At 38.2% G+C, this 25,853-nt stretch overlaps 1 protein-coding gene across 3 annotated transcripts in view; it reads left to right on the top strand.

Moving 5' to 3' along the window:
- LOC129118949 (damage-control phosphatase ARMT1) overlaps positions 1-25,614 on the top strand; it is a 46,582-nt gene extending 20,968 nt beyond the window's left edge. For all 3 annotated transcript variants that reach the window (XM_077175381.1, XM_054630591.2, XM_077175379.1), the window contains 9 exons: positions 1,913-2,169; positions 5,264-5,408; positions 7,134-7,319; positions 13,692-14,009; positions 16,673-16,873; positions 18,629-18,802; positions 19,572-19,814; positions 20,356-20,592; positions 24,138-25,614. In XM_077175381.1, the coding sequence (XP_077031496.1) occupies positions 1,913-2,169; positions 5,264-5,408; positions 7,134-7,319; positions 13,692-14,009; positions 16,673-16,873; positions 18,629-18,802; positions 19,572-19,814; positions 20,356-20,592; positions 24,138-24,335 (1,959 nt within the window). In that variant the 3' untranslated portion in view covers positions 24,336-25,614. The remainder of the gene's footprint in view (positions 1-1,912; positions 2,170-5,263; positions 5,409-7,133; positions 7,320-13,691; positions 14,010-16,672; positions 16,874-18,628; positions 18,803-19,571; positions 19,815-20,355; positions 20,593-24,137) is intronic.
- Positions 25,615-25,853: the final 239 nt, after the last annotated feature.

Genomic DNA, 25,853 nt, shown 5'->3' on the forward strand with positions numbered 1-25,853 from the left:
GTTCTGCTGAGCGCTCTGTAAAACTCATGATATGGGATTATTCTTGCTTTTTCTGCTATTGGAACTGACCACAAAGACAATGGACAGATGAAAAAATATCACATGGGGAGTTGAACCACAGAGAAATTTTAAGGTTATGAACACTCTAAGATACCATAGCTTGGTCCAGCTGCCAAGCAAAGCAGTGCTATTGTTCCTTCAGCTGCTCATTTCCTTCCCCACACTGCCCCACCCCTTGTCCCAGCACAGATGTGTGTTTAGTTTTTACAGTGCACTGCTGTGTCCATGCAATTGAGAAATAATTCCTTTCCTTCTGAGTTGCTTTTTAGCCAGATCAGTTTGCCAATCTTATTTCACCTTGTAGCCATATAAGTGCTTCTTCTAGCACTAAGAGGAGGGTGGAGTATGGAAATGAAGCCCACGAACCCGGGAAAAAGCCAAGCTGCTTTTCTTGAACTCAGTGCTGCTCCAGAGTGTCTGATAGAGCTGTGCTTGCACGTGAAGCATAAACTTATTGAAGGCTGTGCTGCTGCTGCTGCAAGGCTGATCCTCCTCCCTGATTTCTCAGTGTTAGCCTTTGCTCTGTGATTCTCCTTCTCCTCTGCAAGAGAAGAAGTGAGCTATTTTCTATCGTTGTTATTGAAGTTGTTTGTAGGGGAGTCAGACAAACTCAGAGCTGGTGTGAGGGAGATGAGGACAGCGTGCGTGGCTGGAAAGAGGAGAAGCAGGACCTCCCTTTTCCAAGGCATTTGCTGTTCTGCTGGCTCACCTGGCTCTCAAATTTCTCTGAGTATCTTGGGTCATACTGAAAGACTCCCAACAGAGAAGTGAATTTCCCCTTGTTCTGGATTGCAGTTCAATATCTTAAATATTTTTTCCCCTTAAAATGTTTGCCACAGTTTAGAAGTTCGGTCATTCACCATAAAGAACAGTTAACTTGGCTAAACTATTTGCCTGTTAATTTTGTATGATAGGACAGAAGTTCTTCAGGTTGCATCTTGCTGCTTTTAATTGGAATTGTCAGGAAAGCTGAAACATGCCTTAACACTTCTTGTGACAAAAAAGTCCACTTTAAATTACTTATTCCTAATAACAAAAAATCATATGGAAATTTTGTTTGTCTGGTGAGTCTCCCTCAAGTGCAGTCTCCTAGAGAAGCTTCTAATAGAAATAGTTCAATGGAAAATGGTATTTCTAACAAAGAGAGAGAGAAAAATCTACTGAACTCCATGGGCTCTTGGAAAGCTCTAACGTCATCCCTGTAAGAGGTCTCTAACATTTAGGGTGATTTTCCTCCTCCTACCCTTCCTTAAAAGGCTCTGTTGCTGTTTCTGTGTAAATACAGCTATGGATTATCATACCCAAAAATAACTATTTGCATAAGATGGGAAGGGGGTGCCTACCATACAATGCTCCAAAAATTTAGTTGCCTCTGAATATGCCTCAAGCCATCAAAAGGCCCCACACTCATACAGCAGCATACTTTGCTGTTACAACTCCCTGCGGCTCTAGATTATCTGTGGAATTGAACACCAGATTTGGAAGCATGCAGGCGGCAGGCAAAAAAGAGGGAATAGTGGTGTTAATAACTTTGCTGTAATGCAGATACATAGGAGACATGAGTTAAGGTTGTGCAGCAGAACTTAAGTTAGACTTTTCCTAAATTCTGAATTAGTAAATAAACTTATTTTCCTGTAAGATGTTGTCTTGAAAAGTTGTATTGTGTTACCCAACAGCAGCTTTTGTTTTTGCAAACCTCTTCCATTGCTTTTTCCTAGTTATGTGAAAGTAAAGTTGTGTCCCTCTACTCAGTCTTGTAGTGATGGAAATGTGTTTTAAGCTTATAATACAGTCATGTTATTTCAGGCTGAGAAAACTATTCTTTATTAATTTTCTCCTTTTCTATCTGTAGCTGCTTAAACTCAGGTCGAGCATGATCTCTAAAGAAGCTTCTTTTCAAGAGCTGAAGGCTGAAGCTGAAAGCCATAAGGAAAACAATGCTAGGCTGATGTCTCGCCTCCTTTCTTTGCAAACACGAATCCAGGAGATGGAAGAAGAGCTGTGCGTGCTCGCTGCTTCTAAAAACCAGGCTGAGCTGGCAGCTCAGGTGGCATGTAAGGAAAACTTGGAGCTGAAGGAGGAGCTCCATGAGAAAAGTGCAGAACTAAAGTAAGAGTCACGTGAGATAAGAAACAACTTTTTTTTGGGTAGGATGATGGAATGGTACAGTTGTCAATATAGAAAAAGAATTTGTCGATATAGAAAAAGTTCTGAATTCTGTTACAGTGCCTGTGTGTGTGGAAGGTGCTGAAATTTGAATTTGCCAAAAGCCCTGCTTGGAGAGTGCAGTTTTACATAATGGCTGTTAAGATTCTTTAAAATGCTATTTCAGGGAAAAAAAAAAAAAGAAGAAGAAGGAAAGGGAAGAAAAACCTCCTGTCCTGTTTGCTTGCCTAACTCACTGGGAGAAAACTTCTGGAATACTGTGTTTCATACTTGCCTGCAATTAAAGTGATACAATCAATTTTAGGGGCATAAATCTCTGCTGTCACTCCCAGAGCAGTCCTGGCTGCTCTCTTTGGCATACAATACTTGTGTAATCAGTTTTGTTTGTGCTGATGCGTGGTGATCAGGGGACTGCTCGAAGAGAGAAGTGAGCAAAAAAAAAAAAAAGCTTGATTTCCACCTCTACCAATCCCAGCTCTGGTTCACTGTGCACCTGGAGTGTGCCACTGGACTTCTGGCAAAGGGGAAGAGATACAGGGATAGTGACTCTGCTCATTTGGAAGGAACAAACATGCTGGATTGATCATGAATATGCAGTGTTTGCTTCCAAAGCTTTTTGTTGTCCTCAGCTGATGGTTACATGTGTCACTTCACACTAACCAATGTGTTGAGTGAACTTCAGTCCCTTATTCTGGCCACCCTGGTAGTGCCTGGCACATGACTAGTCCTAATTAGGTGTTCAAAAAAGATTTTCACTGAAAACCACTAATGAGAGGGAAGAGCAAGCCAACACACATGAAGTGCATATTTACATTCTATACCTTGGGGATACAGTAAGAAATGTTTGGTGAATTCTCTGATTGGCTTCCAGGATGTGCACCTCTGCTACTGAAAATGGTGCTTTTCTGCTCGACATGTCTATTGCCATGGTATTTTTAGAGTGTGAACTGTCAAAAGCTTTTTTCTTCTTCTTTTTTCTTCCCTTCTCTTTGCTCATTAGTTCTGAAGAGCTAGCAAAACTGTGAAAAAGCTGTGTTCTACTTTTTTGTACCTGATTGCCTATTTTCTAGGGGCTCACACCTCTGCGGCCCTACTGCAGGTAATTAGATTATTCGTAAAGTTATCAAATGAGTGCTTTGTACTTCACATTTTTTATTTTTAGCAGCAGGCATGGTTTTGTTAGTGGATACCTCAGTTTTTTAGAGCCACAGAACAGTTGTGGGTGGTCAATCTTACATAATATTCTGACATATAGGCATGCATATATGGCACGTCTGAGCCTAATACCTTTTCACTTCTGATATATCCCTCCTCACAACAACAGTTCAGCAATCATCTCATGGTTTAGTTTTGTTGGGGCTACAGAGGAAAGGAAGGTGCCCAGAGGTGAGGAAGCTGTGAGGGTGCTTGTGTTCTGGGTGACAGTGTCTGCTGCAGAAGGCAGAGCTCTTTTGGCTCACAGTGTGTACTGTGCAGCACTATGTGGAACTGCCCTCACAGTGCCCAGAGCAGTAATGAATGTTTTCCATTCCCCTCTTTATTCTGCCCCTGTCTTTCACTTTGCAGCAGGTTTCAGCAGCTGTGCTGATCCCCCTCCTAAGGTTATGTGTTAAATCTTTTCATGGACTGTCTGTTTTGCTTACTGATTTATAAGCATTCAATGTACTGTGTTTGCACTCACTGCATCTCCTGTTGGAGTCTTGTGGGCTCCTGTTAAATGCCAGCTGAGAGAGTAAGAAATCAGACATGGAAAAGAATGAGTCCAGCAATGACTACTGGACCCACCTTAAAAACTGACAATAGTGCTACACTCTGATAAGCAAATGAGTTTCAATAAAATATTTTTTGCTCTAGGCATGCATTTGGTTACATCTCAGGTCTTGATTTATTCTAGAGTGAAGAACTTGCTTTAGAAAGAACCTTATTTTTCAAATGGAAGCTTGTCTTGCAAATTTACCACTACCAATCTACCATGTCTTGCACTCTTCCACTAAGTACCTGACTCGTGGGTGTTAGTGAGAGGTACTGGAGTTGACATTTGGATTACAGTAGTGGTTGTTTTGAGCTCTGTTTGGTTGCTGGTTTTGCTATCCTGTTTGTAGTTTTTCATAAGTGATGTGTGTTTCAGCAGCATGAGCAAGACTTTTTCCTCCATTTCCTACCGAATCAGACTGTGGTGGTTCTTGTTTGCTGGACCCATTGTTGTCCCTGGCAAGGGAAGGAATGTAACCACATTTATATTAAACTCACTGTTAATTTATTTGTTGTTGTTCTCGTAGAGTATTTACAAACTGACACCTGCTCTTAAGGCTGAGAACGCATTTCATGTGGGATATGCATCCATGTGATAGGCTCCTGTTGAGTGAAATTGATGGCAAAATTGTGATGAAATTGCTGGCAAAAAGTTCCCTTTTCTTAATATCTTTGTGGTAGTCAAAAGATGCTTTTTGAATACATCCCTTTCATAAGTAGTGCTTCAGAGTACTGCACAGCAAAGTAGTGTCTCCCATCTCTGCTTCTACTGGTAAACTTCCCTTCACAGGTACTCTGGATGTCTTACACTTCCATTGGTCCAGAAAGGCTTCTCTTTACTTGAACTTTGGTAATCATCTCTGTCAGCTTCTTTAGAGAGAGGGGATGTGCTTTTTGCATATTTTTGCTATGAGTTGATCACTCTCTCCCCCCACTTACTTTTTCTAAGGTTTTACTTGCAATTTCTGCTTGTAGTATCTTGAGGGCACTATTTATTCATGTCACTTAGTTCTTGTGTTTTATTCAAATATGCTGAGAATGAGATTGGGATCATAGAAGATTTTTTTAAGTGTTTATCAAAAGCAATGATGAAGAGATGTTTACACATAAGGCAACTGCAAAAGTTATATGTATTACATAACAGATATAGAGAATTAAATGTAACTTTTAAAATTCATTTGGTGGTATGCAGAAGCTAGCAATAGTCTTGGGACAATGTATCTTGCCTAGAATTCTTTTTCAGGGAACATTCATCCTGACGTGTATATTTTCTCTGTCTGGTTAGTAAATATTTGAATGAGTGTGAAGAAAACATGACTCAAGCTTCTAAAATCAGTAAAAACTATGAAGAGCTCCTTACACATCTTTCTGGATTCTTGGACGTAGACATCAGAGAAAAAGAGAAACCACAAGAAGATTTAACATCAAAGGTGATTGTGTAGGCAAATGTTTCTCTACAGTGATTTAACAGAAAAATATTTAGTTGTCACAGAAGTAAAGCAAATAATAAAGATCTTGGTATTTAATTATGGTTTGCAGACAGTGCTATCATTTAAAGATGAATTTTTTTTTCCTACTGGGCTAATTTTCAAAGGTGCTGAAGACTAATAGGCCTCAGTGAACTCAGTCTCCCTTATCTGCATAAATAATTTATGAGCCTGTAGTTCCCACATACAGCCCTGCTTAGATACTTGGTTAAAAGCTTTCCTTAAAACATTAATGTGGGGGTCAACAGGTGATGTGTAAACTGTAGTGCTAGATCTTATCTCTTATCTTGAGCTGACATGCCATTAAATACAAACATCTGAAATGGCATGCCCTAAAACAACCTTTTCTGTGTTCTGTAATAAAATGCTGTAAATAACTTTGTGGTGCTTCTGAGACTTAATAATAAAAATTTATAATTTCTCTTCAGAATACTTCTGAAGTTCCAAAACTAAGCTTCCATTTAGGAAAAGAAAGTTGCTTGTATCTTCTTTTAACATCTGTCAGTGCTGCTGAAAGTAATTTTATTCTAATTTTATGCATTTGACTCATCTTCTGTCCACTCTTTGATCTCGATTTTTCTTTACTTTGGAGCACAATAGATATTTGGAGAAATTCTATTTCATAATGTTCATGTCATTGTGAGATTACAGTCTTAATAAATCAAGATTATCTAGGTATGTATCCCAGTGAGTGTACGCCCTCATAATATTACAAGCACATTGAAATTTTAATAGATGCTGTAAAAACATTGCCACGCAAGATGCACTCTTGCATGCTTTACTAATTAATAACTTAATCATTAGAGCTTTAAAAAACATATTTTCATGTCTTTTAACAAAGTAGTAATAAATCTAGTTGGGAAATCTAATTTGTGCTGAAAGCTGTGCCTTAGGAAACCTTAGCAACTAGTTTTCCTGGGGTCTTGGCACATCTATTTAGCTTCTTTTCCACATTATGGTTTTATTTAAGACAGAATTGATCTGTTTTAGTCTTAACAAATGTCTTGCCAGCAGGAATCAGGGTACATTTTTTGCTCGCTCTTTGAAGTGCCCGCATTTGTCTATTCCACTGGTTGGAAATAGCATAGTGTACCAAAACAGCCCTGGAATCCTCCTGGAAAGGACTCCTTTTTCCAAGGTGTTGGCTGCTCATAATGTCAGCGCACCAGGTTTGGCCCCGTCCTTGAATGTGCATATGAAATATCTGTTACTAACTCCAACCTCTGGTGCTTAAAAAGTTTTGAGCATGAATTGCAGCTTTCTTGTTCCAAATGAAAGGCACACATCTTAGAAAGCCAGGCTGGAATGGTTTGCTTTTCCCATGAAGGAGCTGCAAGGTCTGTTTTCTGACCTGCCTCGTGTCAAGCATGGACATGCAGCTGCAGTAGCTCTCCACCTGTTTAATACATCATAAAGTCTGTGTGGGAGCAAATCTGAATCACATTTAGCTAAGGTGGGCGTTTATAGTGGGAATATAATTCTATTATTTTAATTGTCTTTCTACTCTTTTTCTAAAGGGGCAGTCGAGTGCAGTTATAAGTCCGACCTAGGGGTCACCAGAAACATTGAGTCTTTATTGGCATGATTAGGAGCAGGTATAACTGGGATGAATATTTTTAATTTTTAAGAGCTTTTAAGAAGCTACTAATATTTGATTTATTTCTCAAGGTCTCTGAAATATGTAAAGAAAATGTGACACTAAAACACCAGGTTGCTGCTCTTCAAGAAGCTGTGAATGTCCATGAGATGGAGTCTAAAGCTAACAGAGAAACTATCATGAGGCTGGTTTCAGAAGTGGCCAAGGAGCAGAAAAAGGCAGCAGGACACTACCAAGACATGGAAAAACTTAGTAAGGTACATAATTGCATGGCATGTATGCTTGTCTGGTTTTCAAATGTTTTCAAATTAATTTTCAATAGGAATTACATGAGAAAAAATTACGTTGATTAGGGTCTTTCCTAAAAAGGACATTTTTCTAAGGTTATTTTCAACTTTTTGAAAGTGAGATACGAAGATTAAACAATAACAATTTGTAAAATAGATCTGAGGTAGATTTGATGGCTTTCAATGCTGTTTGCAAATTTCTGTTTTTGCTGTCTTCTTAGTGTTGTAACCTTTGTGCTTGCACACACATGTAAATAAATTAATGTGTATATTGTTAATATCTCAGGCACAAGTATGAAGTGGTGAAAAATGCTTTTTAAAATAATATTTATTTGATACTGCAAGTCTTCTGAGAATTTTTCGACTCAGTTTTACAAAAATTCTAATGAGAAATTAAAAGGAATTGATTGGACACTATTCTTTCTCTTAAAGCACTGGCAGGTTAAGTGTTTTGGCTTCCATACACCCTAGATTATCTTTTCACTGCATTATAAATTTGTATTTCATAACCATAGCCCAAAAGTTGTAGCAATAGAATGGCTCTTGCAGGAGAGCAAGAAGTTTCACTGTTGGGAAGCCTTAGAGGAAATCTGTGCAGCAGGAAGGATGGTCAGATGAGAAATGTAAGTTAAGTTGTAGGTCAGGTATTCCAAATTCACCTAGCTATGATTTGTGAAGGATGTGATTTAAGGATTGAATTGCTCCAGGAGCACTCCCCATTAAGAGTTCGTATATTTCAAAGGATGGATGAACAAAGTGCATTTCTGTAGAAATTTTCCTTATTGCTCTGCACTTTGGATGATGTCTGTGGAAAGGAAGCAGTTTAGTGAAGCCAGAATGAAGATTTCCTGCAGGTGAAATAGAGCAGTTAAAGCTGATGGCCAGAACGTGAGAAAATAAGAAAGTCAGACTGCCAAATGCATAGCTGAGTTGTGTGTGATTGAGTTTGTAGGAATTTTTAACATAAAGACAACCTTGTGCAAGTGAGTTTTCCAAAGTAGTACAGCATTTTCCCCACCCCTGGCATTCCTCTTTTCCTGAAGAAGAGACACCCACCATCCACTTTGAAGGATCTAGTGTTCTGATCTGGTTGTAAGCAAAATACTTCGGAGATGAGAAATAGCTGGCAGCCTGCTCTGGAAAAGAAAGAATTTGTGCGTAAGATAAATGTAAGTACCGCAAGGGTAATAAATTTTTATTACTGCTGAAAATAGTTCTTACCAAGCTGTGTGCAATTTTCTAAGACTCAATGGAACAGAGAGAGAGCCTGCACCGAAAACTTACATAGGTCCTTTTTGCGAACATTTTGTTTTCATGCTTCACTTCAAACACAGGTGTGTGAGGAAGAACAGCGTGTAGTTTTCTCAGTAAACCAGAATCAGGAGATGTTTTAAATCAAGATCAGGGCTCCATTTGTGGCTTGTTTTTCAAGTTTACTCTGACTCTGAAAACATTTACCAAGTTGAGCTGTTTTCTGAAAAATATTTTCCTATCGTTATTTTGCATGTGCCAAATACATAATTTATTTAACCAATTTTACAGAAATATCTTTCTAAATTATTAGCATTGCCTTTCAAAAGCATTGCCTTTGAAAAGCCCCATCTGCATAGAGGCTGCAGATTCCTCCAGTGCAATTTCAGTTTAGCAACTCAGATTTGCAGACACTGAGTAAATCTATTGAGGAGGTTTTGTGTTCACAAAATCATATGAAGAAGTTCAGTACTGAAAAAGAAAGCAAAAGACAAAAAATGCTTTGATCCCACATGTGAAGTGTGAGATCCTCTGTTCCCTTGATGGGTGTGTGGCTTGGTTACAGGAGGGGCACCAGTGGCATAAGGCAGTCTGACTTCACCAAGTACCTCATGCAGCACAATTTAAGCACATGAAAGGAGCTGCATGTGCTGTGACATGTTCCCCTGTCAAGGTGAGAAGCAGAAATCCATACTGCTCCTGTGCCAGAAGACTCATACTTGGCTGAGTGTTTCTGGGCTGGTTTTGGACTTAATTAATGGAATTGCCTGTAGGTGAATTTACCCAGCAAAGGCTGAGTACAAGTGACTCTTGCTTGTGTGTACCAGCAGCTCTCAGGGTCAAACATTTTGGCCATCTTCACTATTTCCCCCAATTTTCTCTTAAAATTCTTCCTGAGTGTATAGAGAGCATCACACTGTTCTGTCTGTCATCTCCACCAAGATTTGGCCATCACACTGTTCCCTGCCACCCCTCTGAATAATTGCCTATTTTAATTGCCAGGTAGTTCTCCACTCCCATTCCTTAGGAATTCTATGAATTCCTTCTCTTGATCAGGTGCTTTTTTTTTTTTTTTAAATGTCCCAAGAGGAAGTAGCTGCCTCTATGCAAAAATTCTTACTGAATAAAATGAAAGCCAGTTAATTCCATTTTAAGGCTAATATATTTAAAATATTCTTTAGCATGTTTAATACTTGAGTATTTGTTGCAGTTAGCTGGGCTTCATTTGAGGAACATTAACAAGTGAACAATCATTTTATCTGTTCCCCTCTCAGTCTCCATGCATGACAATATCAAGCAGCAGAGAGTAAAAGCCAATAATTCCTGAAGCTAATAAAAGTCAAAAAACCCAAACATTCAATAAGTAATCCATTACTTTTATTTATTTCTGAATATATTCTTCTATTTGTTTCTGAATTTCTCATGCTTCTGATAGAATATTGCAAAATTTTGCTTCTGGAAATCTGTAAATATTGTGCATACCTTTATTATGGCTGCATTCAATATCAAATTTGCATTTGATGAAAAACAACTTTTAAATCCTGCCCAGATTTCTAGACTGAGGATCAGAATACCCAAACTTTCTTTCTGTATTTCCAGAGAGCGATTACTGATTATGCTAATAATAATTAGAGAATTATAGCATTCTTTGAGAGTGTCTATAGGTCTTCTAAAATGTCTTATTTACTCTAAGCAAGTTTCTTTTTAATATTTAATAAATTCCTCTATGGTATTTACCTAAGATATAGAAGAGGATGCATGTGTTCTTCCAGATTAATTTAAATACAGCATTGCCACAGATGAACCATAAGAACGAGTAAACCTTCTTGTTCTGTTTCACATTTTTGCTGATGGTTCAACCTGGAAATATTTGTGATTTCCCTCTGAAGTGTTATTTTAAACATTTGTTTTGCAAAGATGTGCATTGTGCAAAACCTTTAAAGAACATACTTGAAATGTATGCAAGCAATTTTAATTAATACAAATGTATCTGCATGTACTACTGATGCAAAATTAACCAAGAAAATACTCTACAGTATTCAATATTGGCTTATATTGTTATGTTAATGAACAAAATAGAGCTAAGTAGTTTCTAATCAATATAAACATATTAAAATAAAATCCATTTTATGAAAAGAGTTAATTAAAATATGAAAACCTTATTTAAGGACTTTGATTGCACTTGAGAAACATGGCTACATTTTGAATATACCAAAATACTTAGATTGTAGGAGAGAGAGCCAAATGGTTTTAGGTTTTTCTTGTCCCAACAGATAAATACAGGAATGAGTTTCTCAGAACCTGGATTTTTTTTGTTTGTTTGTTTTTGTTTTATAAGATGTCATTAAAAAAATATTAGAGGCAGGTTTCAGCAGGAATCACAGATATTTCCAGACAATAATTTGAGAAGAGAGGAGATAAGAGCAAACTAGCTTGCAATCCTTCTGGTATTAACAGTAGTAACTGGAGGTGCAGCTGGTATAAGAATTGATCTGGAAAATACCTGCATTCTTTTAATACCTTATTATTACTACTAATGTAATCTGGGCTCTTTTTTGTATATGTATACATAGTTGAATTTAGTCTATTGAGAGCATGCTGCTGATTGGGGTGTCAGTATTAATAGAATCATGGAATTATTTGGGTTGGAAAGGACCTGTAAATTCATGGAGTCCAACTGTTAACCCAGCACTGCCAAACCTGCCACTAAACCATGTCCCTAAGTATCCTGTATACAGTATCCTGTGCCCTAATATCCTATATATCCCTAAGTATATCTCCAGGGGTGGTGACTCCACCACTTACTTCCCTGGGCAGCCTGTTCCAGTGCTTCATAGCCCTTTTGATGAAGAATATTTTCCTAATATCCAATCTAAACCTCCCCTGGCCACGATTCAGGGCCATTTCCTATGTTTCTTAACTGGGAGAAGAAATTGACCCCCACCTGGCTCCAGCCTCCTTCCAGGCAGTTGTAGAGAGTGATAAGGTCTCCCTTGAGCCTCCTCCAGTTTAAACACCCCCAGCTCCTCCAGGTCCTCCTCATCAGACATGTGCTTCAGACCTGTAACCAGCTCCATTGCCCTTCTCTGGACACCAGAGCACCTCAGTGTCCTTCCTGAGCTGAGGGGCCCAAAAGAAAACACAGGGCTCAAGGTATGTCCTCACCAGTGCTGAGTACAGGTGGACAATCCCTGCCCTGCTCCTGCTGGCCACACCATTGCTGAGCCAGGCCAGGATGCCATCGGCCTTCTTGGCCACCTGGGCACAGCTGGCTCATGCTCAGCTGCTGCTGACCAGCACCCCCAGGTGCTTTTATGCCAGGCAGTTTCCTAGCCACTGTTTGGTGGCTTGTACTTCTTTATTTTAGACTTTGATCTTTTTAATGAACTATGTTTGTTTTCAGATGTTCACAATTTAACAAGATGGTGATTAGGTAAGCTCCCTCGTACTGGCAAGCCATTTTAGCACTGCCTTTCTGAAAGGAAAAATACACACTGCTGAAAACTGTAATTGAAATAAATGACTCTTTATTCTTTGCTGTAATTACCATAATGTAGTTCTGAGCACAGGTGGGAATTTTCTATTAAGAGGACATGTCTAGAATAAAAAAGAGAAATTGGCAAGGAATCAGGCCAACATTTGTTTCTAAAACAATTCTAAAATTACTTCAGAAATGTGAAATAACAAATAATTTCCTAAATGACAGGGGTTGTTTTTATTTATGCTTTTGTATGTTTGCCTTTTCACTGCTATTAAAAATTTTAGTGGTTTTAGTATTGTATTTTTATATTTTATTTACTAAAAGTGCCCTGCAAACTCCTTTTTTTTGGCTATCTTCCCTGCTGATGTACAGAAATGCTCCCAGATTTAACTGCTTGATTGGCAGGTATACCATTAGTACAAATGACATGCTATGCTCCACAGCAAGCACACACAGACCCTTGAGTAATCACCATATTCATAACTGCTCAGGAACAGTTCTCCAACTCCAGTGTGCACAACCTTAACTCATATCAGTCCACTTACTGAGCCTCTACTTATCACTGAGACCTCCGGGGGAATCCAGTCCCTCTCTGTAAATATTCCATCCTCTGTAGTAATTTTTTTCATGTGTGGAATAATATTCTTTCCCATTTGTTCTTCTCAATCAATAAATGCCCTGAGAAATGAAGACCTAGTCTTTGCTGTACTTTTAGTTGGTCTTGCTGCAAATATTTTTCCTGTATATGTATGTGTAAGCACTCTTAATATTGGTATTGTGTGGAAAGGAGAGACACACAATATTCTTTATGTTTAGATGGTTATTTTTCTTTATTTTTTCTGTCATAATTCATTTTGGTGTCATGGGTCAGGATGCACAGTTCTTTCTGTCTGGTCTGACCTGTTAGGTCAATATTTATATACAAATGATATAGATACATATGTACTGGCTATATTTTATTCCTTCCCAACCAAGCCTTGGTTTGTCTGGTCCCTCACTTCTCATTTCTGTGAATAAATAATCTCAGGAATTTCTGTCACATAAACTTTTTGTGAGATAAACTGATCTCAGAGGTCACCTCTTATCACCGTGTTCAGGGATTGTGTCTCTGGTTTTGGTCAGCTCTGAATTGTCAGGCAGTTGGAGTTGATCATCACTGCAGGTCCCTTCCAACTGAAATATTCTGTTCTATCCCATCCTTTCCTCTCTCAGTTTTAGTACTTTGGCTTTATTTGTGATGCATCTTTTTCACTGCTTGTTTTTCAGGCCATATTGTCTGGATGGAAAAGTAAGATTTCAATAGTTTTACAAAAAAAAATTGGTTTCATTCACCTGAAAATTTTATTTATGTATTCCTTTTTGCAAACGAATATAAGGGGTTAGTCTTTAGTGTGATTACAGCAGACTTAAGGTTTTCATCAATTTCAGTGGCAGTTCCCCTATGAGACCCTTATGTTGAGCAAGTATCAGGAATATGGGTCCTAGTTTCTCTGTCTGCAGTACCTGCTCCTGAGTTAATTTTTAATCAATTAATTCCTTAATTTGTGTGTTGTGGAGAGGGTTTATAACTGATTCTAAAAAAATCTTGTTTAATTTTTCATGCATTTTAGGATCTTGACAGGGCTATAATAAAGAGGCAGAGTTTAGAGATGGAGAACAGAAACCTCCAAGAGAAACTGACTGTTAACCAGAAAGCTTTGGACACCTCAAAGCAGGAGCTGCACAATCTGAAGAAATCTTCCAGCGAGTTGGATGCAAGCTTGAAGAGTAGCAGAGAAGAGGCCAGGACTGCTCAGAGCTCTTTAGAGGCTTTTAAAGAAGAAATTGCTACCCTGCTCAGCTGTGGGTCTGCAATAGTTAAACCTTCTGAGAAGGCCATTTTGGAGAGGATCCAAGAAATAAATTGCAAAGAGAAGAATAAAGAAATAGTAAGTCAGCAACTACTGCACTTGCCCAATGTGTGTATTTATTCTGTTTGGGTTCTGTTTAATTTTATTCATCTGGTAGAGTGTTGGTTCTTTCTGCTTAGGTTTTGGAATTACAGAAAACTTTAATTTTGCTGTCTATTTATTTAAGTTAATAGGGGAAAAGCATCCATGTTTTACTAAACAGGAAGAGTTCAGAAATTAAGGTAATAATAGATTATGTTAAGAAGAAAAGACTTGGAGTGGTCTTTCAGTTGCAACATTGAAATTTGGTTTCTGTGCCAGCAGACATCAAAAGTGGCTATTTGGTTGCTATGATTTAGTAAAACCTGTGAACAAGTATGGATTTGCTGCTACAATGGTGACTTCAAGAACTGACTTCTTTCTCAAAGCAAATATAATTGATGAGTTGCCACAGGCAACTTCTTTCCCTCCAATCCTAAAAACCTGCACCTAAAAATAAAGATTCTTTTTGCACTTACATCTAAACATTATTCAGCATCCAAAGAAGGCAAAAGGAAGTCTCTGGCTTGAGGCATTTGGGCTGGTGGTTTGCAAAGGTGTGTTTGAATGTGTAGATAGAGAAGGGACAGCTCAGGAGGAAGGTGAATCAGAATGCCAGGAAAAACCAGCTTTAATATTCTTGTTAGATTTTGAAATTCTAGCATCTCCTGCTAATGTGAGCAGCAAATGGTTTTGTATTCTGTCCAAGGCTGGAAATAGTTCTTGAAAATATTCTGTGAATTTTGGTGAGGTACTAAAAAAAAACCAAACCAAAACAAAAACAACAACAACAAAAAACACAAAAAAACCCAAAACCAAAACCAAAACAAAACAAAAAACCACAAAAAAACCCCAACAAAACCCCATGCCATTGTCCTTCTTGCCTACCTGAGCACATTGTTGGCTCAGTTTCAGCCAGCTGTTCACCAGCAGCCACACACCCTTTTCCACCACGCAGCTTCCCAGCCACTCTGCCCAGCCTGCAGCAATGTTGTGACCCCAGGGCAGGACCTGGCACTTGGAACTGGCACTTTGCCTTGTTGAACTTCATACATTGGCATCAGCCCATTGATCCAGCCTGCACAGATCCCTCTGCAGAGCCCTCCGACCCTCCTGCAGATCCATACTCTGACCCTGCTTTGTGTCACATGTAAAATGGTTGTCGTCTGAAATTATCTAGTAGCCACATTAAAACAAAAAGCAGGAAAGGGGTTTTTATTTTGCAGGTTGACTGATCAAGCTGCATTAGTCCTAGGAATGAGAAGTTGTAGAGGTCAGAACTGCAGGACCAAAAATGCAGCCTTTATAAAATGATGGATTAGGCATGGGTGGGTAACAAAGCTGAAAGCTCATTTTAGGAAATGCCTACCTTGTGGGTTGTCCCTAAGCCAAGGATGAAAGTTACACCATGATGCCCCAGGATCATAAAATGACAGCTTCTACTCTGCTTCTGTGGTATAGTCCTTCACTTTCTCATGTTTATGGATCTTTGAAGCCTCTAAAACCCCCTCTGCAGCCTGATAAAGGGGCTCTAGGTTCCCTGGCAGTAGTGCATCTGTGGTCACAAATTCTTGTTCCTGTTGGCTGATGTGAAATGCAAAACAGCATAAAATATGTTTGTGGGTTCTTGCAGATTTATTATTGTTTAGTGTTGTCTACTGCACAAGCATCAGTAATTTCTCAGTGGTTTTAGGCAAGTTGGGGGCAAACTGTATTTAATTGCAGTTTGAGTTGGAAACCTTTCAGTGCCATTAAAATGAATGAGAGCTCTGTGTACTTACTGTTAATTTTATTAACAGGAGCCAACAAGATGTTTAAAATTAAGAGGCTGCTTGGAGATTAGTGTCTGAACACTGAGTTTCAAATGCACTATAGTTAACTATGTAACCAAATAATTATATGACATTAAGAAGAATACAGAGGGAAACAAGCAACTTGGTGTATAGAACTGCCTTTCAGTATTTGGCAGTAGTGTAAACAGATGCTTTAAAGTATTTAATTTATAAATAGTTTACAATTTAATATCCATTTCATTATATGCAGGTGTTGTAAAGTTAACAAGAATTAGAAATTTTTCAAAATTGTTCTAATTGCTTGTTTTGAGATTTTTTCCTTTTATCCTTGGGCTCTGGCTAGATTACAGAAATTATTATTACTAATATTTTTTAAAGCACAATCTTTTGAACACTGCTTAACAGTTACCAGTTGGGAAACACTCCTCTGAGACCTAATTATCCATACGTACATTCTCCCCTACATGCTGCATGTATTTTCTAAATAACTTACATTCTTTTTCTAATCAACTCCTCAATGGAATAGTGATTTCTTTGGCCTATTTCAAGGAATGAAAGCTGACTACCAGGTGTTGCTGCTGCGCCCACATCTTTGGAAACTTTGTGTCTGAATTACTTTGTATTGATTTTTTAATACAAAGTAATTGTATTTGATTCATCTTATTTATAGTATCTGCTGTTCATTTTTGGGTGTCTCCACTTCTACAATTTTTGCTGGTGGTTACAGATTTTTCTTTTTGATTTTTAAAGGCATATATTTTAAAGATAGATATTTTGCCCTATTTTTAATAATTTGGTGATTTATCTTTCATATCCTTTTAGCATTTCCCACCTAAGCCCATATGCTTTGTTGTTTTGCTTGCTCCCTAGATGGTATCTCAGCTTGAAACACAATTAGCTAAATTGACTAAAGCTTTGGAAAATCAGACCAGATTGTACCATGAAGCCCTGGAGAGGAGCAGGAAAGCTGAAAAATGTTCTGAGAATTTCCACAATCAACTGAAGCACTTGGAAGAGGAATTATTAAATGGAGACCTGATGCAAGATGGTTTGAAGCTTGAGAAACAAAAAGTAGTTGCACACATTATTTACTTTTGAATGGAAGTCACTAAAGGCAGAGGCACAGCTCATTGTATTACTTTGGTCTACTGGAGCAGTGCAAGTAATGTGAAATAGCAAAGTCAGGTGTAGGGAGTAATAATACCTTGTCTTTGACCAACAATTGGAAGATGTAGCTAAGCCTTTGAGTTCATTACTGTGAAACAAAACAAACAAACCCGACTCCCCCCCCCCAAAAAACCCCAAACAAACCCACCAAGCAAAAAACCCCAAAACTAAACTAAACCCCAAAACCAGTTTAAAAGAAGTCCCTGTCAATACCCCATCAGAAGTCCTTCAATTATCTTTGATCTCAAAATTTCTCTCATCTTTATATCTTTCTCTAAACCATAATATGGTCTGCAGTCTCTCAAGATCTTATCTTGTGTCTTTGATTCTTTTATATTATTAGGCAATTATGACTACTAGGGTTTTTTGTCTAATTCTGTGAATGAACACACTGTTAGCCTATAACTCATTCACATACCAAAGAGTTTGAAAAATGACATAGTACCTGGAAAGCCAAACACTACAGCTATGAAAAGCAAAGTTGCAGCATGTTGCCAGGCCAGGATTAGTGCTTAGAGGAATCAACAGTTTTGTGCTATTTGTTTTGTCTTAGACTATGATAAAATAACTTTTTTGAATGAGGCATCCATCACATTGGGAGAAAACTAGAAAAAGGAGCTGTTCCTTCCACTCTGCTTTGTGAATAACATGTGGCCCTAGATTCTTAAATTATTCTCTACATTTTGCTGCAATGATTTTTTTGCAATTTTTTTCCTGTCAATGAATAACTGCAGTGCTTGTCTCTGCTGCTGCTGTTTTTAATTATTTGAATCATAAATATGAAACAAAAAGGTATTCTTGGTAATGAACAAGTGGTGAAACTGTTTTGTTGGTGTTTTGTTTTTTTTTTTCTTTTTATTTATTTTGTTGGTTCTGTGCAAAGATAATGGTTTACACCAGAAGTAAGAAGAGACAAAGGGAAACAGTTCTTAGTGAGGAGGGTTTTGGATTTTGCAAGAGAAGCTCATTGAGAGCAAGAGACTAAAGCAATTTTTAAAGAGCAGGATGAAAGAAGGAAAAATTGGATTAAATGCTATTAGATATCTGTATGTGTTCACATCAGTAAACCAGATAGAGATTCAATTAAAATAACCTTAAAAGCAATTTGTAAACCAGTAAATTATCTCTTGCTGTTTCAAAGAAGGGCTGAAGGCTGATGCAGGTGTTAACCTGCATCTCCTCAGACTACATCTTATGTCATTCATGGCACCACTGGTTATGGTTCCCTCTGTTTGGAACCTCACAGTATGGGGCAATCCCAGCACTTGCAGCATTAGTTAGGACACAGCTGCCCATTCTGACTTCTCCCTGCCCATGCACAGCCATGTAAAACAACAGAGCTCCAGACAGGAACTGGAGTCAGAAGCAGGGACCTGCCTGTTGCTGCAGAGAAGCAAAGCCCAATTTTTCTTGCTAAGAAGATAAATACAGTAGATCTAGGGATTTATGGACAAAGTAAGTGTTGACTAAGAAAAGAACATATGGAGAGTTTGCAGTTGTGTCAGGAGTGTGCCCAATTACACCCTTTCAGTGTATTATTTCTTGTGGTGTACTTGTACATATTGTTGGCTGACACTATAGTGGAGATTGCTTTTAAATTGTACTTCACGACTTTCAATGAAATTTTATTATTCTTCTGCCCACTTTCCCACGTCTCAGTATCTGAAATTTCTGGAGCAACTTAATGAGAAGATGAAGCTGGACAGTCTAGCAGCAGAGGTTGGATTTGATATGGCCATGGATGTGATTCTGGCCCGGGTAGAGCAGTTGGTGAAACTGGAAGGGGATGCAGTGGTTGAGAACAAGACTCTGGCATACAGCCTCAGAAGGAAGGTATGCAAAAAGACATACCATTCAAAGATAAACATATGGCTGTGTTTCTGTAGTGGCTTGCTAGAGGCAGAAGACTGTATATGTGCAAGGAATTTCAAAGATATCCATGATGTAAAAAGAAGATAGTGAATGTTTGCAAACTGTGCAAAAAGACTGCATGTTGAAATAACTAAACCAACCCGTCAGTTGAATGTGGTACTGCTTTTCACAACTTCTTAAGAAAAGAACAATGAATGGATGTTTATATCTGTATATTTTACTACTTTTTAGTATGCATTTATAGTTCTGTAAACAACTGCCAGTAATATTTAAATCTAAAGGGATCTGCCAAGGAGGGAGGCACATTACACAAACTTCTCTAGAAACTGGTAGGGTCTTGGTTGTACTTCACCAAGAATTGCAACATTTCCAACAAGAACTGTTCCTTCATGCAGTTGTTCCTACAGGAACAAAGCTGTTCAAATTTGGTCAAACAACCCTCTATCATCCTGTTATGACATAGGGAAATCTTTTGGGTTCAGGCATGTCAGACTGGTATAGAGCTGTGAGTTGGGTCTGTTTGAGGTTTAAAACAATAGAGAAGCACAATGAATTTGTAATACAAGGAGTATCAAGTTAGGGTATATATGTTGATACTTCTTCACAAAGTTTTCAAGAGAGGAAAAGGAGTTCAGGTTATAAATGCAACATGAGGATTAAATTTGCAATTATGTAGTACCACAGTCTCTCACATTTATTTTTTCAAATGCCCTTGTATTTGGGAATCAAGTTGAAGGCTCAGAAAGAAAAGCTTGAAAGCAAAGAGCTGCACATGAACCTTCTGCGGCAGAAAATAACCCAGCTGGAAGAAGAGAAGCAAGTAAGGGCTGCCTTAGCTGTGGAAAGGGATGAGGCCAATCTTGCTGTCAGAAAGTTACATAAGATGATAGAGAGGCTACAGAAGCAGCTTGATCTGGCAAAGGAAACAAATACTGATCTCAAAGCCAAGCTGTCTGAAACCAGTGAACTTAAGGTGAGTTAAAAGATTACATTTGTACTTCCATCCATTTTTCTATTCCATTTGGATACAGCTGGACTTAATTTAAAATAAATGTGTTCATGGAGAACTGCTCAAATCTAGGTGGCAAAAACAAATATAATACTACAATATTTTACAATTTGTCTTGATATGCTAAGTAGCATCTGCAAAGCACAATGTAAATTTTTGGGCTTTTTTTACCAGCAAAACTTTTGACAACTCTTTTTAGTACTCTTTCTCCAGGAAAGAGAGTGAACCTTCACTGTGGATTTTCTTTTCTGTCCAGATACCTCTCTTCACAAAACCTGCGGAGAATTAACTGTCTTTGAAGGAAAAATCCTTTTGTTAATTGTGTTGAAATAGGCCTGTCTCCTTAAATAACTTTTCAGTTCACATGTACATGTGATGATTTAATGAAGAACCCAAAAGAAACCACACTAAAGTGCTTATTTGTGATCACTCCTGATATTTTTACTGTTTGCTCAAGTTAGATGAAAAAGTATGACAAATTTAACACTTCCTTATCTTATTGCAGATCAAAACTTTGGAGCAGAACAGAACAATAGAAGAACTCAGTAAGTCTCAAGATAAATTGGAAAGAATGAAAGAAAAAGCTGAGAAACAACTTAGATCTGCCAAATCAGAACTTCTTTTAAAGGACCGTAAAGCTACTGAAGATAAAGAAAAGAACAAAAATATGTTAGAAGCAGTTACCAGTGAGATGAAGGTGCTTAAAACAACCCTTGCAGAACTAGCAAAAAGAGAGAGACAGGTAGGTGTATAGGTATTTGACAAGTGCTAGGTGTTCCTTAGAGGGTAGGAAAATGGTATATCTGGAGCAGCTACCCAGCTGTGCTTTAAATTGTTCCAAACATGATCAAACAAGGAAATTTTAGCTCACACTTGTGAACCACAGTGACAGTTGTGATTGCAAAGCTATTCTGCAAGTTAAGTTTTGCACGAGAATAATAAATACAGGCATCATTTTCTTTGCTCATCACAAAATATTACATCACCTTTTAGAGAAGTATTAAAATGCTGTAAAATCCTAGCATCTCTCTTAAGGTATGTCTTTTTCCAAATATCATAAGTATAAAACTTACCGACTTCTCATCTGTTTCCTTTTGTTTCTCACACATTTCATCTCTTGCACTTTCTCTTTGCCAGTTGTAAGAGATTCAACCAGATTAAGTGATAGGATGAAAGGAAGCAGCCTCAAGTTGTGCTGGGGGGGAGGGAGTTTAGACTGGATATTAGGCAAAATTTATTCACTGACAGCATAGTCAGGCATCAGAACAAGCTGCCCAGGGGAGTGGTTGAGTCACCAGTCCTAAAGGTATTTAAAAGACACCTAGACATGGTTTAGTGATGGGCTTGGCAATGCAGGTTAGGAGTTGGACTAGAATCTTAAAGGTCCTTTCCAGCCTAACTGATGCAACAAGCCTGTGTTACTGTGTCTAGGCCACAAATTCAAAGAGTGTTGGAAAATACAAGAAACACCCCTCTCTCCCTAGAACTTTATTAGATTTCCCAGCTAAAAATTTTATGGCATATGTTGGCCTTAACAGTGACTCTGGATGAATTTTAAGAATGCTATTTGAGAAAATTAGTCTAGAAAAAATTTTTTATTTTTGTGAAGAGAAGACCAACAATCTGGGAATCTTTTTTTCCCCCCGGAAATCTTTAACACTGTTTTGTTTTATAACAAAGGTTAGAAGTTTGAAAGGAAGTTTTAATTTCTTCATACATCTCATGAGGAAACAAAGCATCTGGCATAGAGAAGATATTAATTATATGCAGGAAATTATTCCATGGAGTTATACATTGAGTATTGTGCTAAAAGCACAAATACAAATGTTAACTTTTTACCATCTGAATCCAAGGGGTTTCAAAACACTTGAATATTGTTGGAATATTCTTTGGGCTTTTCTTTTTGGTCTCTTTCTGTTGGAATAAGACCTCTTCTACTTTCTTGTAGTTACAGTGTGAAAATTAAATATAGCATCTGCTTTTTACTTCCTCAAACCCCAATATCTTGGGTTAATGCTCCAAGTTGCATTAATTTCCTGTTTTTTACTTCTGCTAATTTTACTGACTGAATGGAAGGTGCAAAGAAAATGTAGCAGGAGTGTTGTTGTCTGCAGCATACCTTTGTGTTTGAGTCTTTAGTGCTGTTTATTTCTCTCCTTCATCTGAAAGCTGGATCTTTGCAGAGAGCTGCCTTGATCTTTCAATGTAAAGTCTGTATGGAAACAAATTCCAGGTTTGCTGCCTCTTTATCCTGTCTGTGATCCAGATGTTTAAAAAAAATCTTTACCTTCTGCTAAATACTACTTGCCTAGCACACTGTGAAACCCCTGCATCAGTGACCTCCTGAACTAGTGTAGAATATAATATAACATAACATAATATAATATAATATAATATAATATAATATAATATAATATAATATAATATACAGGAACTTAGGGGTTTTGGTGTAACGTTGTTCCAACATTTGATCCAAGACTTCTCATTGCCTAATACAGATAGTTGGGACTGAATTCTCAAATCACAGAATCATGGAATGGGTTGGATTGGAAGGGACCTTAATGATGATCCACTTCCAACACACCTCCCACAGGAAGGGACACCACCCACTGGACCAGATTGTTCAAAACCCCATTCAGTCTGACCTTGAACACTTCCAGGGATGGGACACCACAAGTTCCCTGCGCAAACCTGTTCCAGTGTCTCACCACCCTCCCAGTAAAGAACTTCTTCCTAATATCTAATCTAAATCTCTCCTCTTTTAGTTTAAAACCCTTCTCCATTTTTCTCTCCCTGTATATTTGTGTAAAATGTTGCTTTCCCTTTTGTTGGTTTTTTTTTTGGTTTTTTTTTTTTTTTTGTTTTTGTTTTTGTTTTTGTTTTGTTTTTTTTTGGTAAGCCTCCTTGATGTCCCGGAAGGCTGTTATAAGGTCTTCCTGGAGCCTTCTCTTCTCCAGGCTGAACAATCCCAGCTCTCTCAGCCCTGATTACATAGAAGAAGTTCTTCAGCCCTCTGATCATCTCTGTAGTTCTTCCTGGGAACTGTTCTAAAAGGTCCATGTCTGTGTTGTGCTGAGGACCCCAGACCTCAGCTCTGTTCTGTATTGGTGTGTTTCTGAATCAATGGCAGCTCCTCAGAGTTTGAAACAAACTGCCTTTGGCCAAGTCTTAGAAACGGAGACCTTGTTTTCAGGGAAGCTGCAAACCCTTTTCCTCACAGAGTTAACTGCTTTAGAATTCTGCACAGTGTTCTTGGGGTTGGAGACATTTCAGGACTGTCCATCTTCTCCTTAACCTTAGCCCTTGGCAGGATTGGTGGAGTGAGGATGTTGCCACATCAGAACATGAGTCCAGTTTCTTAATGGTTCTGATGATTTTGTGACATTTTGAGTCTCTTTCCTGCTTGGGAATGGGGATCTTGGCATTCAAATAGAGAACAAGAAAAGCATATTTCCTAAAATAGTAACATTTTCCTCTTTTATGTGTTGATAAGGAGTATTAAGGCATTTGTCATTTTGCCTGTGTAATTTATTGTCTGTTCAAGAGGCCTTGAAGTTTGATAATGGTACATATCGTGAGCTGAGAAGAGTAAATAAGCAGTGATGACAGCCACTTGTGCATGTCTATCCATTTGGAACTGCAAAGAGAAAGCTGGTGTCTTTAATTAATTACTTTACCAAATACTATTCCTATGACATTTTCAGCAGCTATGCACAGAAGAAAAACAAGCATTTTCTTGAGCTGCATCTTGAATTTGGGCTGTATCCTGATTCAAATCAAAGTCAGACTGCAGGATGTGCCAAAAACGTCCACCTTTCTTCTAACCTCCTCCTTTCTTTTTTCTCAAGAAAGTGCAGGGTAGAGGGGAGAGTTGGCAGATGGTGGTCAAGGACAAGCAACTACCTCTGCTCTGGGAAGTGCCCACCAGAGTTTCCAGTTTGCATAGTTTTTGGTCATCTGGGTCAAGTAAAAGTGTGTTTTCCTCAGTTTTTGGAGTTCACTCAGCAGGGAAGATATGCTTGTGAAAGATACTAAAGAAACACTTGGAAACTGTTTTGTGTTTGAGATACTTGACATCTCATCTGTTTGTGCTTTGTGATTTGATGCATGCCCCAAAGGGCTGTTTCTGCCCTCTTCTGCTCTCTGTATTGAGCAACAGCTGAAATGCCTATATTTAGCACTGATAGCACAAGTGCTTGTGTTTGTCCATATGCCTATATGTCCATGTTTTCCCTGACATCTCCTTTGCTACCCATTTGATTTATTCCTCTCTGTTTGCCCTTGCAGCTGGCAGATTTCCGAGAGGTGGTCTCGCGCATGCTGGGCCTCAACATTGCCAGCCTGGCTCTTCCTGACTATGAAATTATTTCACGCCTTGAAGGGCTGATCCACTCCCATCAGCACCACTTCTTCCCCTGTGTCTGCCTCAGAGATGTGGCAAGGACCCCAGAGGAGCAGCAAAGAAACCTCCAGCTTCTTCACTGAACGAGATGGAACAAAGTAAAATTTTCTGTTTGCTTCCTTACCTGCTGGACCTCCACAGAAAACAGATCCCTATTTCTGTTCCCTACTCTAGAGACACCATCTAGGGCTGATTTTTAGAACTTCAACAGGGAGACTGATTGGAATGGGTAGAGTCAAGCCAACAGCCTGGAGATGGCAAACAGAAAATCCCTGGGCAGCTTAATACTTCACTTATGAAAATGATAGGCAACACATCAACAATGCCCTCAAGTTACAGTGCAGAGACATTGAAGTCATGGGTCAGCCAAGGTCAGCTCACAGTTTTGAGAAGTTACTGAGAAGTACTGAGAAGTTACTTAAGTGGCATTCCTTGTGTTTTACCTCTAGGTGACAAGGATGAAATCAAGCAGGGGTTGCTCTGCTGCTATTCTTCTTGCCACCTGGGACATCTCTGCATTTTTACACATAAGGGCTTTAGCTTCAAGATAATTGTCTACAAGTTAGATGATTATCTTAATTTTGGAACAATAGATTTTTTTTCTTCTGTTGGTTTCTTTTGTCTGCTTGTATGGCAAAACAAAAAATTTAATTTTTGCGGCAAGGGCTTTGTCACAGGGTCCCATCATGTGCCTCATATAAATATATTTGGTAAAATTGAGTGTTGGCCTTGGTCATGATGTCTTGAAAAGTTTGCTTCCAGCTGCTGTATTCCTTGGGCAATTAATCCACAGTGGCAATTCTTCTTGGTTAATGAAAAATTATTTTAGAATTCTTGTTCACTACAGAAAATAGCTGAACTACTAAAGTGTTTATTTTCAGAGAAGTGATGATGAGGTGTACAAAACTACCTCTTGGTAGTAAAAACTGCTTTCTGAGTGTTGTTAAACATCATGATTTTAAAAAAATAAACATAGACAATAAATCTGCTTTAATAGTACATTCAAACTTGATTCTGTGATTTTAGTTTTCTCTTCCCATTATATGTTTTGTATGGTTGTGTAGAACAGTAAAGATGACTTAATTATTTTTGTCTTGACCATTTGTGGGCTTTCTACAGCATCTCAGCAAATGACGACCCACTCAGTAAAACCGAACACACTATTTTAAGAAAAATGACACTTTTTCAAGTAAGAGTGGTAATTTTGGTATCTGGCTGGGGACTCAAAACATGTTTTTATTTCATTGGCTTCTGAAGAGTTGTTTCTCATTGACTTGCTGTAAAATAAAGAAATAAACACTCAAGCTTTTGTAAAATCAGTCATTTGAGAAGATAGAAATAAATGTTGCATAAATTCCTATACTCCTGTGGGTAACTGGATCAAAATCAATTTAATTTTTTGTTTTGTAATGTAACATTGCTTTGGGCGGAATGACTTCAACCTGAAAGAGAGCAGGTTTAGATTAAATATTAGAAAAAAATTCTTTTTTGTGTGGGCAGTGATGTAGGGGGATACAATATAAGAAAGTAAAGGTAGTATAGAAAGTAATCTTACCCCATTAAGGAGTTGCAGCTGAGCCAATTATTAGAGATTGGGAACA

The sequence above is a fragment of the Agelaius phoeniceus genome, chromosome 3 (assembly GCF_051311805.1).
Source record: "Agelaius phoeniceus isolate bAgePho1 chromosome 3, bAgePho1.hap1, whole genome shotgun sequence".
Classification (NCBI taxonomy): Eukaryota; Metazoa; Chordata; class Aves; order Passeriformes; family Icteridae; genus Agelaius; species Agelaius phoeniceus.